This window comes from Galeopterus variegatus, unplaced genomic scaffold (assembly GCF_000696425.1).
Source record: "Galeopterus variegatus unplaced genomic scaffold, G_variegatus-3.0.2 Scaffold2, whole genome shotgun sequence".
Classification (NCBI taxonomy): domain Eukaryota; kingdom Metazoa; phylum Chordata; class Mammalia; order Dermoptera; family Cynocephalidae; genus Galeopterus; species Galeopterus variegatus.
The window spans coordinates 1,104,501-1,117,182 of NW_007726113.1; the positions used below are offsets into that span (position 1 = coordinate 1,104,501).

The window sequence follows — 12,682 nt, forward strand, 5'->3', positions numbered from 1 at the left end:
TGGGAACCCAACTTATTTTCTGGAACAATTATATGAGTTCTTTAAGTAGCCATGCCATTATTTTAACTCATTTGAGCACAGACCATGCTACAGCTGCTCAGAGAGGTATCTCTGAGACTGTGTCATTCAAGAAAGCTGGTGAGGTATCAGCCATGACATGGATTTCTTTACTGTGCTGAATGATCATGAGCAGAAGATATATCATCAAACCAAACTCTTGATTTTCTTTGGCAGCATAAGTTTAAACCAAGGTTTCAGGCATCTCTGATAGTGGCAAATTGAAGAAAATCCTTACACAATTAAATTTACAAGAAAATTAATTGCACATCGATCATTTTATTTTAGACATAAACAAGTACAGGTATACTGAGCCAAAAACCTGGTATAATAAGCGTTCAAGAATGATTTTTTGTGAAAGACCATCTACTGTGTGCCAAGTCTCTGTGTGAGATGCAAAGACTTAGAAAATAAGGTTTCTGTTTGGTAATATTGATGAGAAGGAAATTTTATATACCGAAGAAGGGGAAGTTATTAGATTTAGTTAATAAAGATAAAGTACGCTGCATCCATGAATACAAGGGTGACACTATGACAAATAAATTAGATAAGGAAGGGGAGACTGCAGTGTGTTTACGTTTCATGCACTTAAAAGCCAAATAGAGTAAAGGGTCTGAAGTTGAACTGTGTTGGCCACATTCCCAGTTGCCTCCATTATATGTCTCCTCCTCATGTTAATGACAGTAGAAAATCCACATTTTACAAATTATAATCTATAACTAGGAGTGAAGCAGAAGTCTATCATTCTCCACATTGGAGAAATATCTGGAGGGATTCAGAAAATACTTTAATAGTGGGCCAGGGATGAGATTCAAAGTGGATGGAATTGGATTGTAAGGAATGGAGATTATAGTTAGTCTATAAGCTCGAGATTTTCATGGTTACTACAGACTTCCTCTATAAATGATTATACTTTGTGTGATAAGCTAAATGTTTTTCTGAATACACATTTGCTATGCGGTGGTCATCACTTCATGGGGAGCATACTAAGGACAGAAATAGAAATAGTAGAAATCATTAGTTTTTTGTGGTGACTTTTGTGAAAGCAGTTGTGTCCTACAAGTTTGCTGCTTTCCCAGGCTTATGTTGCCTCAAGTGAAGGTCAAGCCACCACACAAGTGATTTGGATAAATAGGAAGAATTTACCATCTCTGGGAGATGAGTGGGGAGAAGTGGTGTTGGGGATGCTTATGCAAAAATAAATAGCAGAGGGGCCGGCCCGGTGGCGCACTGCTACAGTGCGCTGCTTGGGAGTGCAGCGGCGCTCCCACCAAGGGTTCGGATCCCACATACAGACCGGCCGCTCACTGGCTGAGCGAGGTGCAGTCGCAACACCGAGGGTGGCGATCCCGTGGCAGATCCCGGTCCGGTACGGGCGCGAGACTGAGGGTTGCGATCCGTTGCCGGTCAGGAAAAAAGACAGAAAGGGAAAAAATAAATAAATAAATAAATAAATAAATAAATAGCAGAAAAAGCAATATGTAGGTTTTACATGTATGGTTTAGTGTAGGTACAAAAATTGAGTTTTAAATTCAGAAGAGAGAAACATTGGCTTCAGGTAGAGTTATCAGTAAAAAACTAACTCATTGGAAAATTTAAAGTAGTATTAATTTGAGGAACTAGTAAATTATTTTGTTAAAAGTTCTAGCTGTACATTTTTAGCTAGTGACTTGGTAAATGGATTTTGGTGACTTGAGTAAAGTAACATAATCAAAACTGTGTTTTGACAGGTTGGCCAGGGAGTGCTATGCAGAAATTCTCAGACAAAAGGGAGAGCAGAGGCAGGGAGACCATCTACTAGACTCTTAAAATGATCCCTCTTGCTTTCTATTGTAGTGATCAAGGCTGGACTTTGTAAAGGCTTGGACTAGGATGCTAGCAAAGGGAATGGCAAGGAAGTGGAAGAATTGCTAGAACCTGGTGACATTGGATATACGGATATATATTATGATGAACATTAACATTTATTTAGTATTTCCCTGGAAATATGTGAATTATTTTTCTTTTATTGTCTGATTTAATCTCAGTCATTTTATGAAATATAGGTACTAACATCATTACAAGTTAAGTATTATTTTCTTATGATCACATAGCTAATAATTATCAGAACCAGAACCCAGACCTTGGGTCTGTCTGAACCCAAGCCATGCTGTAAAGGATAGTGAATCAACAGAGGCTAAAATAGAGAATGATGCTAACATCCAGTTAGGAGACAGATGACCATTAGAAGTCTGACTTATTGTTGATCATGTATACGTATAATACAAATACGAACTTTCTTCTCTTTTTCCTTTATTTTTTTTAGTGCGACTTCATGACAGCATATCGGAAGAGAGCTTCCATTACTTGGTGTTTGATTTGTAAGTACACACTTCATGTTTATTTTGCAATCTATTAAAAGACCATTTTGAATTAAACATTATTTATCTATTTGTACAGTACATATTAATGCTATAATATTTTTAAAATGTCCGTCAAGTAACATTCAACTCTAATTCTTTTGAAAAGCGATGACTACTCAGCAATATTTTATTTAAAATATAAATGAATCTTCGTACGTGAGAGTTATAAGTCCGTTTCCCTTTGCATTGTCCATTGTGATATCATAAATTGTTCTCAATTTTACCTTGGGGTACAAAAATGGCTGACATAAGCAAAATTTTCCATTGGATTTTTTTAAGAGTATGTGTAATTCATTATCCTACGTAAAAAGAAGATTCAAGGAAGAAATTGAGATTGCCAAGATCGACTTAAACTAATCAGGACATTTATTTATTTGTTTGTTTATTTTTGGTGGCTGGCCAGTTTGGGGATCTGAACACTTGACCTTAATGTTACAAGGCTGCACTTTAACCAACTGAGTTAATCTGCCAGCCCCCCTCAGGGCTTTTAAACTGAAGTTCTATCCACAAAAATGAAGGAAAAATAATAACTCTTGTTAGGAATATAGTAAAACAGTCCACATACATAGTTGGTGGGAGATTAATAAGAACACAATTTCTGTACACCAATTTAGTACTACTTACCAAGAGACTCAAAAATATCCAGATCATTTGACATAGTAATTTCACTTCTAAGAACAAAGTCCACGGAAAATATACCCTAAATTAGTTAAAGTTTTATGCTAGAAGATGTTCATTGCATAATCCTTTATAATAGGGAGGGAAAAGGAAAATAAAATGACTTAAGGATTCAGTAATAGAGAAACAATTGTATAATTACATCATGGATTACTCTGTAGCATTTCAATGTTTTGTTTGCAAAAAGTTTTAAAATAGATAAGAAAAAATTATTTCACATAATATGAGTCTAAAGGTAGTTGTTAATACTAGGTTTGGATACTTTAGCCCTTTAGTCATGTCATTAAGAAACACGTTCTTTCAATTTTTCTATTTTTTGTAGTATGTGGCTTGTCTTCATGCTCAGCTCCCCTTATGGTCTCAAGTTGACTGCCTCATTTTCAGGTATCACAGTGACTTCCAAAAGCAGAAAAAGGAGAATGGTAATTCCACTGTGTATATTTTTACCTACGGGGAAAACCTTTCTCAGGAGTCTCTCAGAAGAGATCTGTTAATGAATCCTTATTTAAAATTGCTTCTCAAGCCCATGTCTAAAGCAGGTATTGGTAAAAGGAATGGAATTACAACATTGGCATTGATCAATCATAATTCAGTCTGTAGGTCTGGTGAGGGGACTGACCTCCCTCAAATCATGTATGATGCCTGGCTAAGAACTAAATCATGATTTTGCTATCAAGGAAGAAGGGGAGTCTTGCCTGTGGAAAAGGTAGCCAAGCATACCTGCCAAATTGGTGATCCATGTGTATTCTGTAGAATAGAGACTAAAGTTCTGCTTATGCACAGTCCTGCTACACAGACTTCCGTAGTCACAACCCATCCATGGCTTGCTCACTTGGCTGCAGTTTGTTCTAGTAGTTCTTCCTCTTCAATCCTTTCTCTGAGCTCTTATTTTTACTTTTTCTGTTATTCATTCTTCTTTCATGATGTTCCAAGATTCCTTCTTTTATAATTCCCTTTTGAACTTTCTTAGGCCATTCTCTTAGATATGCTAGCAACAAATTCTTAGTTTTCTTTTTTCTGAGAATGTCTTGATTTCCTCTTCATTCCTGAATGTTATTTTATCCAGATATAGAATTCTAGGTTGGACAGTCCTTTTCTTTCAATGTTGTTTCACTCCCTTCTGGATTCCTTGTTTTTTTGATGAGAAATCTTCTGTGATTCTTATTGTTTTTCCCCTAAAGATAAGGGGTGTTACTTCTTCCTAACTGCTTTAAAGATTTTTCCTTTGTCTTTGGTTTTCAGAAGTTTGACTATGATGTGTCTTGGCTTGGATTTCTCAGAATTTATTTTATTTGGGGTTTGCTTAGCCTCTTGAATGTTTAGGTTTATGTCTGCTAACCTTGGGAAACTTTTAGACACTGTTTCCTTGAATACTTTTTAGTCTCACCTTTCTCCTTTCCTTTTGGTACTCTGATGACAAGAATGTTGGATTTTTTGTTGTAGTCCCATAGGTCCCTGAGGCTCTGTTCTTTTTTTTCTCCCTAGTCTATCTTCTTAATGTTCAGATTGGTTAATTTATATTGTTCTGTCTTCGAGACTGATTGCCTGATTCTTTTCCCTTTTTTTTTCCATTCTGCTCATCCATCGAGTTTTATATTTAAATTATTTTATTTTTCAGTTCTAAAGTTTTCTTTTGGTTCTTCTTTATATCTTCTGGTTTTTGCTGAGACTTCCTATTTTTTCATTCATTTCAAATGTGTTCATATTTGCTAACTTGAAGCATTTTTATTATGGTTGATTAAAATTTATTGTCAAATTATTTCAACAGCATTGTCATCTTGGTGTTTCTGTCTGTTGATTGTCTTCTTGTTGAAATTGAGATTTTTCTAGTTCTTTATGTGATGAATAATTTTGGATTATATCCTGGACATTTTGGGTAATATTTTATGAGACTCTGGATTTGATTAAATCTTCTTTTTAGGAGGCTTCCTCTTATACCACACTAACAGGAGTAAGGAGATGCCACCTTATTACTGACAAATGTGGGGTGGAAGCCCAGGTTCCCTGCTTAGCCTTTATTGACACCCTTTGGGGGTGTCTCCTTATTGCTGGACAGAGATTGGAGCAGAGGGACTTTTTTTTTCTTTCCTGTGTTTAGTGGGATAAATGCATCTACTCTATTTTTTTTTCTAGAATCAGGCCTGTTTTTATGTCACAAAAGATTTAATTTCTCACATCTCCTTTGCTATGTAAATAAAGGTATGGCATTATAAATTGGGATATGTCCATTATGCTGTGATGAATGCTGGAATAAAAAATACTTTTTGCTAATTTTCATTACATAAGTAATATCATTCAGAATTAGGTTTGATCAAGCTCTGTTAGGGAAGAAAATCTTTTTTGCCACCCTTTTAGGTTGAGTAACTGGGGGAATGTGAATTAAACTAACCAAAGGCAGATTAACAGTAGAAAAGGCACACAATTTTTATTAATATGTATATGCATTCCCAGGAGTTCAGTGAAAAGATATGAAACTCAAAGAACAGTTAGACTTAGTGGCTAATCTACCCTTTTAACAAGGGAGGAGGATTTAGGCTTCAAGGGATGATAAACTGTGGAGAAGTCACTAGTAAATATATGGGACAACTAATGGAAGGTAAGATCTGTTTTAGTAAGATCTGTTTATGCAAACTTATCTTGCTATGGACTCCCTGTCTTTAATGAGTCACTCTCTCACTGGTATAGGGGCAGAAAAGGGGGCACCTTTCTCAGAGGTAAATTTATTCTCTGCTTTTAGGCAGATAAGGGGAGGTCAGAGAACTCTTCCTCCATCGGTTGATTCTCAGTTACCTTTAGCTCAAAATAGCCCTTGCACCCAAGTGCCATATTTTGGGGCATATTCTGATCCCCTTCAGCTGCTTCAGTGTTAACTTAGACTTTTCGTCTATGCCATTTTCCTATGTTCAAGTTATTTATATCTACACTTCAAATATTTTAGATTTCTATATTTCTTACTGAATTAAGGGAATGATACAAATCATTTGGATGTTTCTTTTTTATGCACCATTTTTTAAATTCAGCAACTTAATTGGTGAAAAGCATATAAAGAAAGCAATTTATATGAAGACATAAGATTTTTTTTTTCTTCCATAATAACCCCTCCCCACTCCTGCCACACATAGGAGCACAGAGGATTTTTAGCGCAGTGAAAATATTCTATGTGACGCTGTAATAGTGAAAACAAGAAATTATGTGTTTGGCAAAACCCACAGAACTGTACAACACAAAGAGGGAACCCTGAAGTAAAATTGAGTTAATAGTAGATCAATATTGGTTCATAAATGCAATAAATGTAACATGTTAATATAATATGTTAGTAATAGCAAAATAAACTTTTATAGTGGATCATGTCTGTAGTGATAATATTTGTTTGTGTTAGAAATGTCTCTGAAACCAAGTGAAGAGACTTGTGAGGGTGAATGTTTACGTACGAACCATAATAATTTAAAATATGCTGGGTCAGGCAACTGAACTTCTGCCTCTAGAATGAAGAGCTCACTCTTTGCAATTATTCTTTAGTGTTTAAAGTTTAAGAGGAGAGTCGTCAGCAGTTCTTATCAAAATGCTTTGCCAATAAATGAGATTAATAAACTAGTTAAACACAATCCAATAAAGTACTCAGCTTTAGAGACTATTGGAAAACAATGGTTAAGAGTGTGTATTTTCAGTGACTAAAAAGCGATCATAACATATAAGTATATAATTCCTCCAAATCATGTAATAGTTGTGGTGGTAATCTATGGAGAGAAAAAGTAAGTAGCTTTAGAAAAATGCACATTTTAAATATGGCTAAGAAAAGTATTGTCTTAAAGATGTCAATGAAATACTCATAAAGTAAAACTGGAAGCCACTTAGCCAATCAATTTCAAGATAAAATAGCTACTTGAATTCCTAAAGAAGGAATGTTCCTGTGTTCCTCCTTTCGATGATGGTTTTGGCAGCAAGGTTCTTGTGTATACTCCCTGTGGAATGTCAGCTATTCAGAGTCTAATGGAACATTCTATTTTTACAGCCGCATTGAGTCTTCTTCTAATGGAATACTTTCATTTTCTAAAAAGCACAACAGAGGAGGCCATGAGTTCCATGGGGAAAAAAAATAGTTTCTTCTTGCTATTTTAAATTTATATTTTTAAATTCAGGTATCTAACCACCATTTCCAACTACAAAGCGTTAGTAATCACTTTTGCAAATAGAATCAGGAATCAGTGGGAAAGGCCTTCATGAAAGCAAAGACATCTTCACAGCAAATAATGAACTGCCCTGATTTTTTCAAATCATCCTTACTCAAGGTTTGTGCCTAGCAGGGTTTTCAGGCACACCTCAGCAGCTCTGGGAAGCAAGAGGGGCTAAGTTTACAGAGATATGGATTTATGTGAAAACTAAGGGAAGACAAGAAGTGAAGAAATGGATCTAGATTGTCATCCCTGAGGAGAGATCTTCAGGAAGAAAATTTGGCCATAAGCAGATAAGGCAGACCTAGTCATTTCTAAGACTGATGAGAAATAATGCCTTGACAAAGGCAGTTATCTGAACATACATGTTGGTGAGGAAAGCTTCTTCCCCTACCCATCTTCAGTTCTTTGTCTAGGGCCCTGTAAATTAGATTGACAAAAGACAGATTAAGAAGGGAAAAACAAACAGAAGTTTATTAACATGTATATCTTGCATATACACGGGAACACTCAGAGATGAATAACTCAAAGGGGTGTTTAGAACTCAGGCTTGTATACTGTCTTAACAAAAATACAATAAATTTTTAGAGAAGTGACAAAACAAAGGAAAAGGACTTTGTGTTTCTAGGGGCAGCAAATTGTGGGAAGGTAAATATATGAGGGGAACTAATGACAGATAAGGGCTAGTTTTAGCAAGGTTTGTTATATAGATTCTTCTGGTGCAGTCTCCAAGGTAATAAGGGTCCAGAGTTGTCTCTGGTGATTTACTCCCATCTTCCCTGGAGAGAACAGGGTGGACAACTTTACAAATTTATGTCCTGCTTTTAGTCAAATAGGGGGAGCTTTTCTTCTATTTTTCTCTTGTCAGTTGCCTTCAGCTCAAAAGAATTTTTATGACAAAGTGGCATATTTGGGGGTGACATACAAGGCTACTTCAAAAAGTTTGTGGAAAAATAGAATTAAAAGATAATATGAATCTCTCCATGAACTTTTTGAAGTTCCCTCGAATTTTGCTACTCTCTGTTAGTGATGTGTATTTCAGAAATTGTATGTCACAGAAGATCTATATTATGTGTGTTGAGTGAATACCTGTAATGAAGTAAAGAAATATCACAACTCTCTCTAAGCCATGGGTAAATGTGTAAGAGAATAGCAGTTGGATTGAATTTTTGTAATCTTAATAGGGAACTCTACAATAGGTAGATTAGAATAAGATTTATTGAAAAGAGTGCTGACTGACAGTGAAAAGATTTAATTTTCAGTCTCAAAGCGAACCAGGACTAAACATTTAACATTATCATTTCTCTAAGCCCTATTTTTCTTAAATAAAATGAATCTGTGGGGCTAGATGAAAAATTTGTCAGACATCTCTCAAGTCCTTTTTGTTTTGTGAGGTCAGACTGCTGTTCTCATCAATTTGAGATTCCTGATGTCATTTTTAAATATTAGGAAACACAATGAGAAGAACTGGAGTTGAGGCATACATAATTATGTCCTTGGAAATATTTCTTCATTAAACAAATATACTTGATATGCACCTACCCTGCCAGGTACTACAGATAAGCTGACTGAAGGGAAGGTGAATGACAATTTCTGCCTTTAAAATACCTAAAAGCAATATCACACTTGTTATGTTCATGGCATTCTTTCATCTACTGGTATATTTGGTTGCATGACCAACAAGTTGGCAATATTTACAAAACACGCAGATATGGTGTAACAGTTTTCACAGTGTCTGTGAAAACAGCTAGAGTGTGCCCTGGTCACTTGGTCATCTCTGTGGCTATTTAGTAGAATTCTTCTATCATCCATATAAAGAGATAGAATCAATGATGATGACTCTGTTTTACCTTTTCTGTACCTCAGTAACTGTCTTGAAAGGAAGAAAAAAAAGAAAGACCAACTAAATTCTTACTTAGCAGGTACTCGATTTAAAAGAAAAAAAAGGCGTGAAATTTCCAGATGAAGACAGAACTGACAGAAATAGCCCAGACTTCTATAAGATTCTACTCTTCCACTACTAGAGCATTGTATTTTAGAAATAAAAGAGGTGATACTAGCACAAATTTGATGTTTACCTATAAATTTGGATTAAGAGCATCAAATGCCATCGGGTTACTTTCCTGTTCTCTAAATAAAAACTGGAACTCACACCAGCTATATTAATTAAAGGTAGAGGTACAGGGGAAAGTCAGAGAACTCAATTACTGTTCAACTAAGACTCAGAGAAATGGGAAATTCATCAGGGTACTATGTTTTTCTCTTTTTGCATGAAGACACAAAGACTCTTGCTCAGTGCTTTTTTACTTACCTGCCCAATTCTCCTTTTGTACTACTGGCTTCTTTTGTATAAGTCATTTTTGCAATTTCCCATAAGTCTCACTTGACCATGGCTTTTTGAGAGCGTACTTTGACTCTGGCCCCAAACCTACAAGACCTGCAACTTTAGCCTGTGTCTTGCTTCCAAATCCAGGTTGAGCAGGTAGGTGTCCTCACCTGATCCAATAGGCTGTGTCTAGAAAGTCAGAATCAGGTGACATGCAAGGTGGCCCATTCTGCAGTATAGGTGGTGCTGTAGACTGGATGCCCACCCCCTGCAGCCTCACTGAAGCTTAATCCCCAATGTAACGATTGAGGGTGGGAAATCCTATTAAGGTAATTGAAAGGTCGGGCTTGAAGAGGTGATTAGATTCTGGCACAGTGCTGTAGTGAATGGACTAATAATGGAGGTCAGGGGAGTGATTCTGAAGGCTTTAAAAGGAGAGTGAATGAGGAGGTCTCTCTTTGCTCTGCCATTTTTGCAATGTGATACCCTGCTGTCATTGTTGCCACCACCAAGACCTTTACCAGCTATGTTCCCTACACTTTGGACTTCCCAGCTTCAGAAACTGTAAGCAATAAATTTCATTTTCTTTATAAATTGCCCAGTTCCATGTATTTTGTTATAAGCAGCAGAAACAGACTAATACAGGTAGGATTTGTTCTTCAAGAATAGGAGGATGGGGCCAGCCCGGTGGCGCACTGCTACAGTGCGCCGCTTGGGAAGTGCGGCAGCGCTCCCACCGAGGGTTCGGATCCCACATACAGACTGGCCGCTCACTGGCTGAGCGAGGTGCGGGTGCAACACCGAGGGTTGCGATCCCGTTGCCGGTCCCGGTCCGGTACGGGCGTGACACTGAGGGTTGCGATCCATTGCTGGACACGAAAAAAGACAAAAAGGAAAAAAAAAAAAAGAATAGGAGGATGGTAGAAAGAAATTTGTATACAGATATAAATCGTAAAACAAAAATATTTAAATCTAGGTCACATGCTTCTATTTAGCATAGCTGTCTCTCTGACCTGTATTTATTGAGGTGAATTTACATTCACCCTTTTTAGTGTACAGTTCTGAGTTTTGACAAAGATATATTAGTGTAACTATCACATGTGATCAAGATAATGTTTCTACCATTAATTCATATCTAAAAATCCTCAAAATTATATATCTTAAGTATCCCTCCTTTCACTTTAAAGAATCAAGCTGACAAACAACTATTACTTAGGAAGTTCCATTTTTAAAAATTTGCCTTTGAGAGATAACATGAAGATTATATATATAACGGGACTCGACACTGTGTCCTGAGTGATTGTATCATATGAAAAACAAAACGGAGGCTGTTTCTACTCATAGCCTACTTTGGATTGTTATTTAAATAAAAATTGAAGGGACTACTTTAAACTAGGACTTAATGAAATGCTTAACGTATAAGAGGTCCCTAGTTTCTAGGGATTGACGGAGTACCTCTTGGGTGAAGAGTCTCTGTACAGTAAATACAGTAGACACTTATTGTTATAAGCTTCAGACAATGTCTGAATTTAGACCACAGCTTGCTGATAAGTATACACTATCCCATGGCGCTCTGCCAGTGGAGGGGTAGAAATGCTTGGGAGATAATCAAAGGTCACAGCTTTATTTAACACTGTCACACACCAAATAGGAAGGCAGCCATTCCCTATTGGGGCAGAGACAGTCTGTCCTCCCGTGACTGCTCAACTCTTCAGCAGAGTCAAATCCTGCCTTTAAAAGGTGGGGCTCACCAAGTGGCCTAAAACAGGTCTCATCTTTCATCGAGGGCTTCTAATTTTAAATTGCTGCCATGCTAAATTTTATCTTGAGTGTCACCCTGAGTCTCCCCAGTTTGTTGAGGTGTACCACTGGTTCTAAACAAGAATTTCCCAGGGCTGTGAATTCCAACCTTCACTGTTTAACACAGAGCCTTCAGCGGGCACAGAGCAATGCAAGTTGATTAAGAATGGGAATAAAAGCCTCATTTATCAGCTTTTGATATATTTCATGTGGGCATACTGAAGTTAACCTACAAAAATGCTCATCTTTATTGATATCACTCTCTGTGATAACAGAATCCACTAAGAAGAAATAAAAAAACAAAAAATTGTTTGCCAGGGCAACAGATTAGAGTTTCTACTTAAATGCTACTTAGAAATGCAGTGTAGCAGTTTTATGAGTTGCTACCTAGGCTCAACTGCTAAAAATGGGTAATATCACACACTACGAAACTCAGCTCCTTGATTCCTCTGGATAACTTTGTCCAGAACCAACATGTCTCTAATAAGACCATCAGCAGGAAAATCCAACTGGTAATTGCTATTTAAAGCTCTTAAGATTTGAAATGGGACCACTTAGGAGAAAATGAAATTTCCAGTTTTACTTGCTACAGTTAAACCTACATAAAACAAGGGTATGAGTAAAATGTACTTACAAGGACGTAGTTATTTAACTTGTTCATATAAACCATATAACCAACTACCTGTTAGTTTCGTTTTGTTTTTTTCTCCATGTGTTACAAAATTCAGATTCCTTCATGTAGATTTACCTCACCTGGGACTGTGGACTAATGTACTAGTCGCTCAGTCTACAATGTGGATAGCTTGAGATGCCTGAATCAGGGCCACCTTTGTTCTGATGGTACATACTACACCTACGCCTTTACAGGACTGAAAAACCTAAACTGCTCTTCCATAAAACTTAATCACTGGCTAGAATGTGGAGAAATCTAATTCTTTTTTTCCCTAAAAAATTTATTTATTTTTGATTATACATATTATTTATGGGGTACAGAATTGACTATCAGTATTTGTGCACAGTATGTGATGATCAAATCAATATTATTAGGGTGTTCATCATTACAAATTTCAATTACTCTTTGTGTCTCTTACTCAATTACTCCCTAACTCCACTCCCCCTGAAATGTGATTCCTGTATTTTGACTACAAAATCTGATGTAATATAAGAGTCTATGTGTGTATCTCAAGTATTTCCAGCTATCTCTCCTTTCCAGCAGAAAGGTGTTTCTTTTCTATAGAATGTGGGTC

The 12,682-nt window shown here is 36.6% G+C and overlaps 1 protein-coding gene across 9 annotated transcripts in view; it reads left to right on the plus strand.

The window, feature by feature from the left end:
• CAMK2D (calcium/calmodulin-dependent protein kinase II delta) overlaps window positions 1-12,682 on the plus strand; it is a 291,524-nt gene that overhangs the window by 139,446 nt on the left and 139,396 nt on the right. For all 9 annotated transcript variants that reach the window (XM_008565789.1, XM_008565923.1, XM_008566073.1 and 6 more), the window contains exon 4: window positions 2,363-2,417. In XM_008565789.1, coding sequence (XP_008564011.1) covers window positions 2,363-2,417 — 55 coding nt within the window. The remainder of the gene's footprint in view (window positions 1-2,362; window positions 2,418-12,682) is intronic.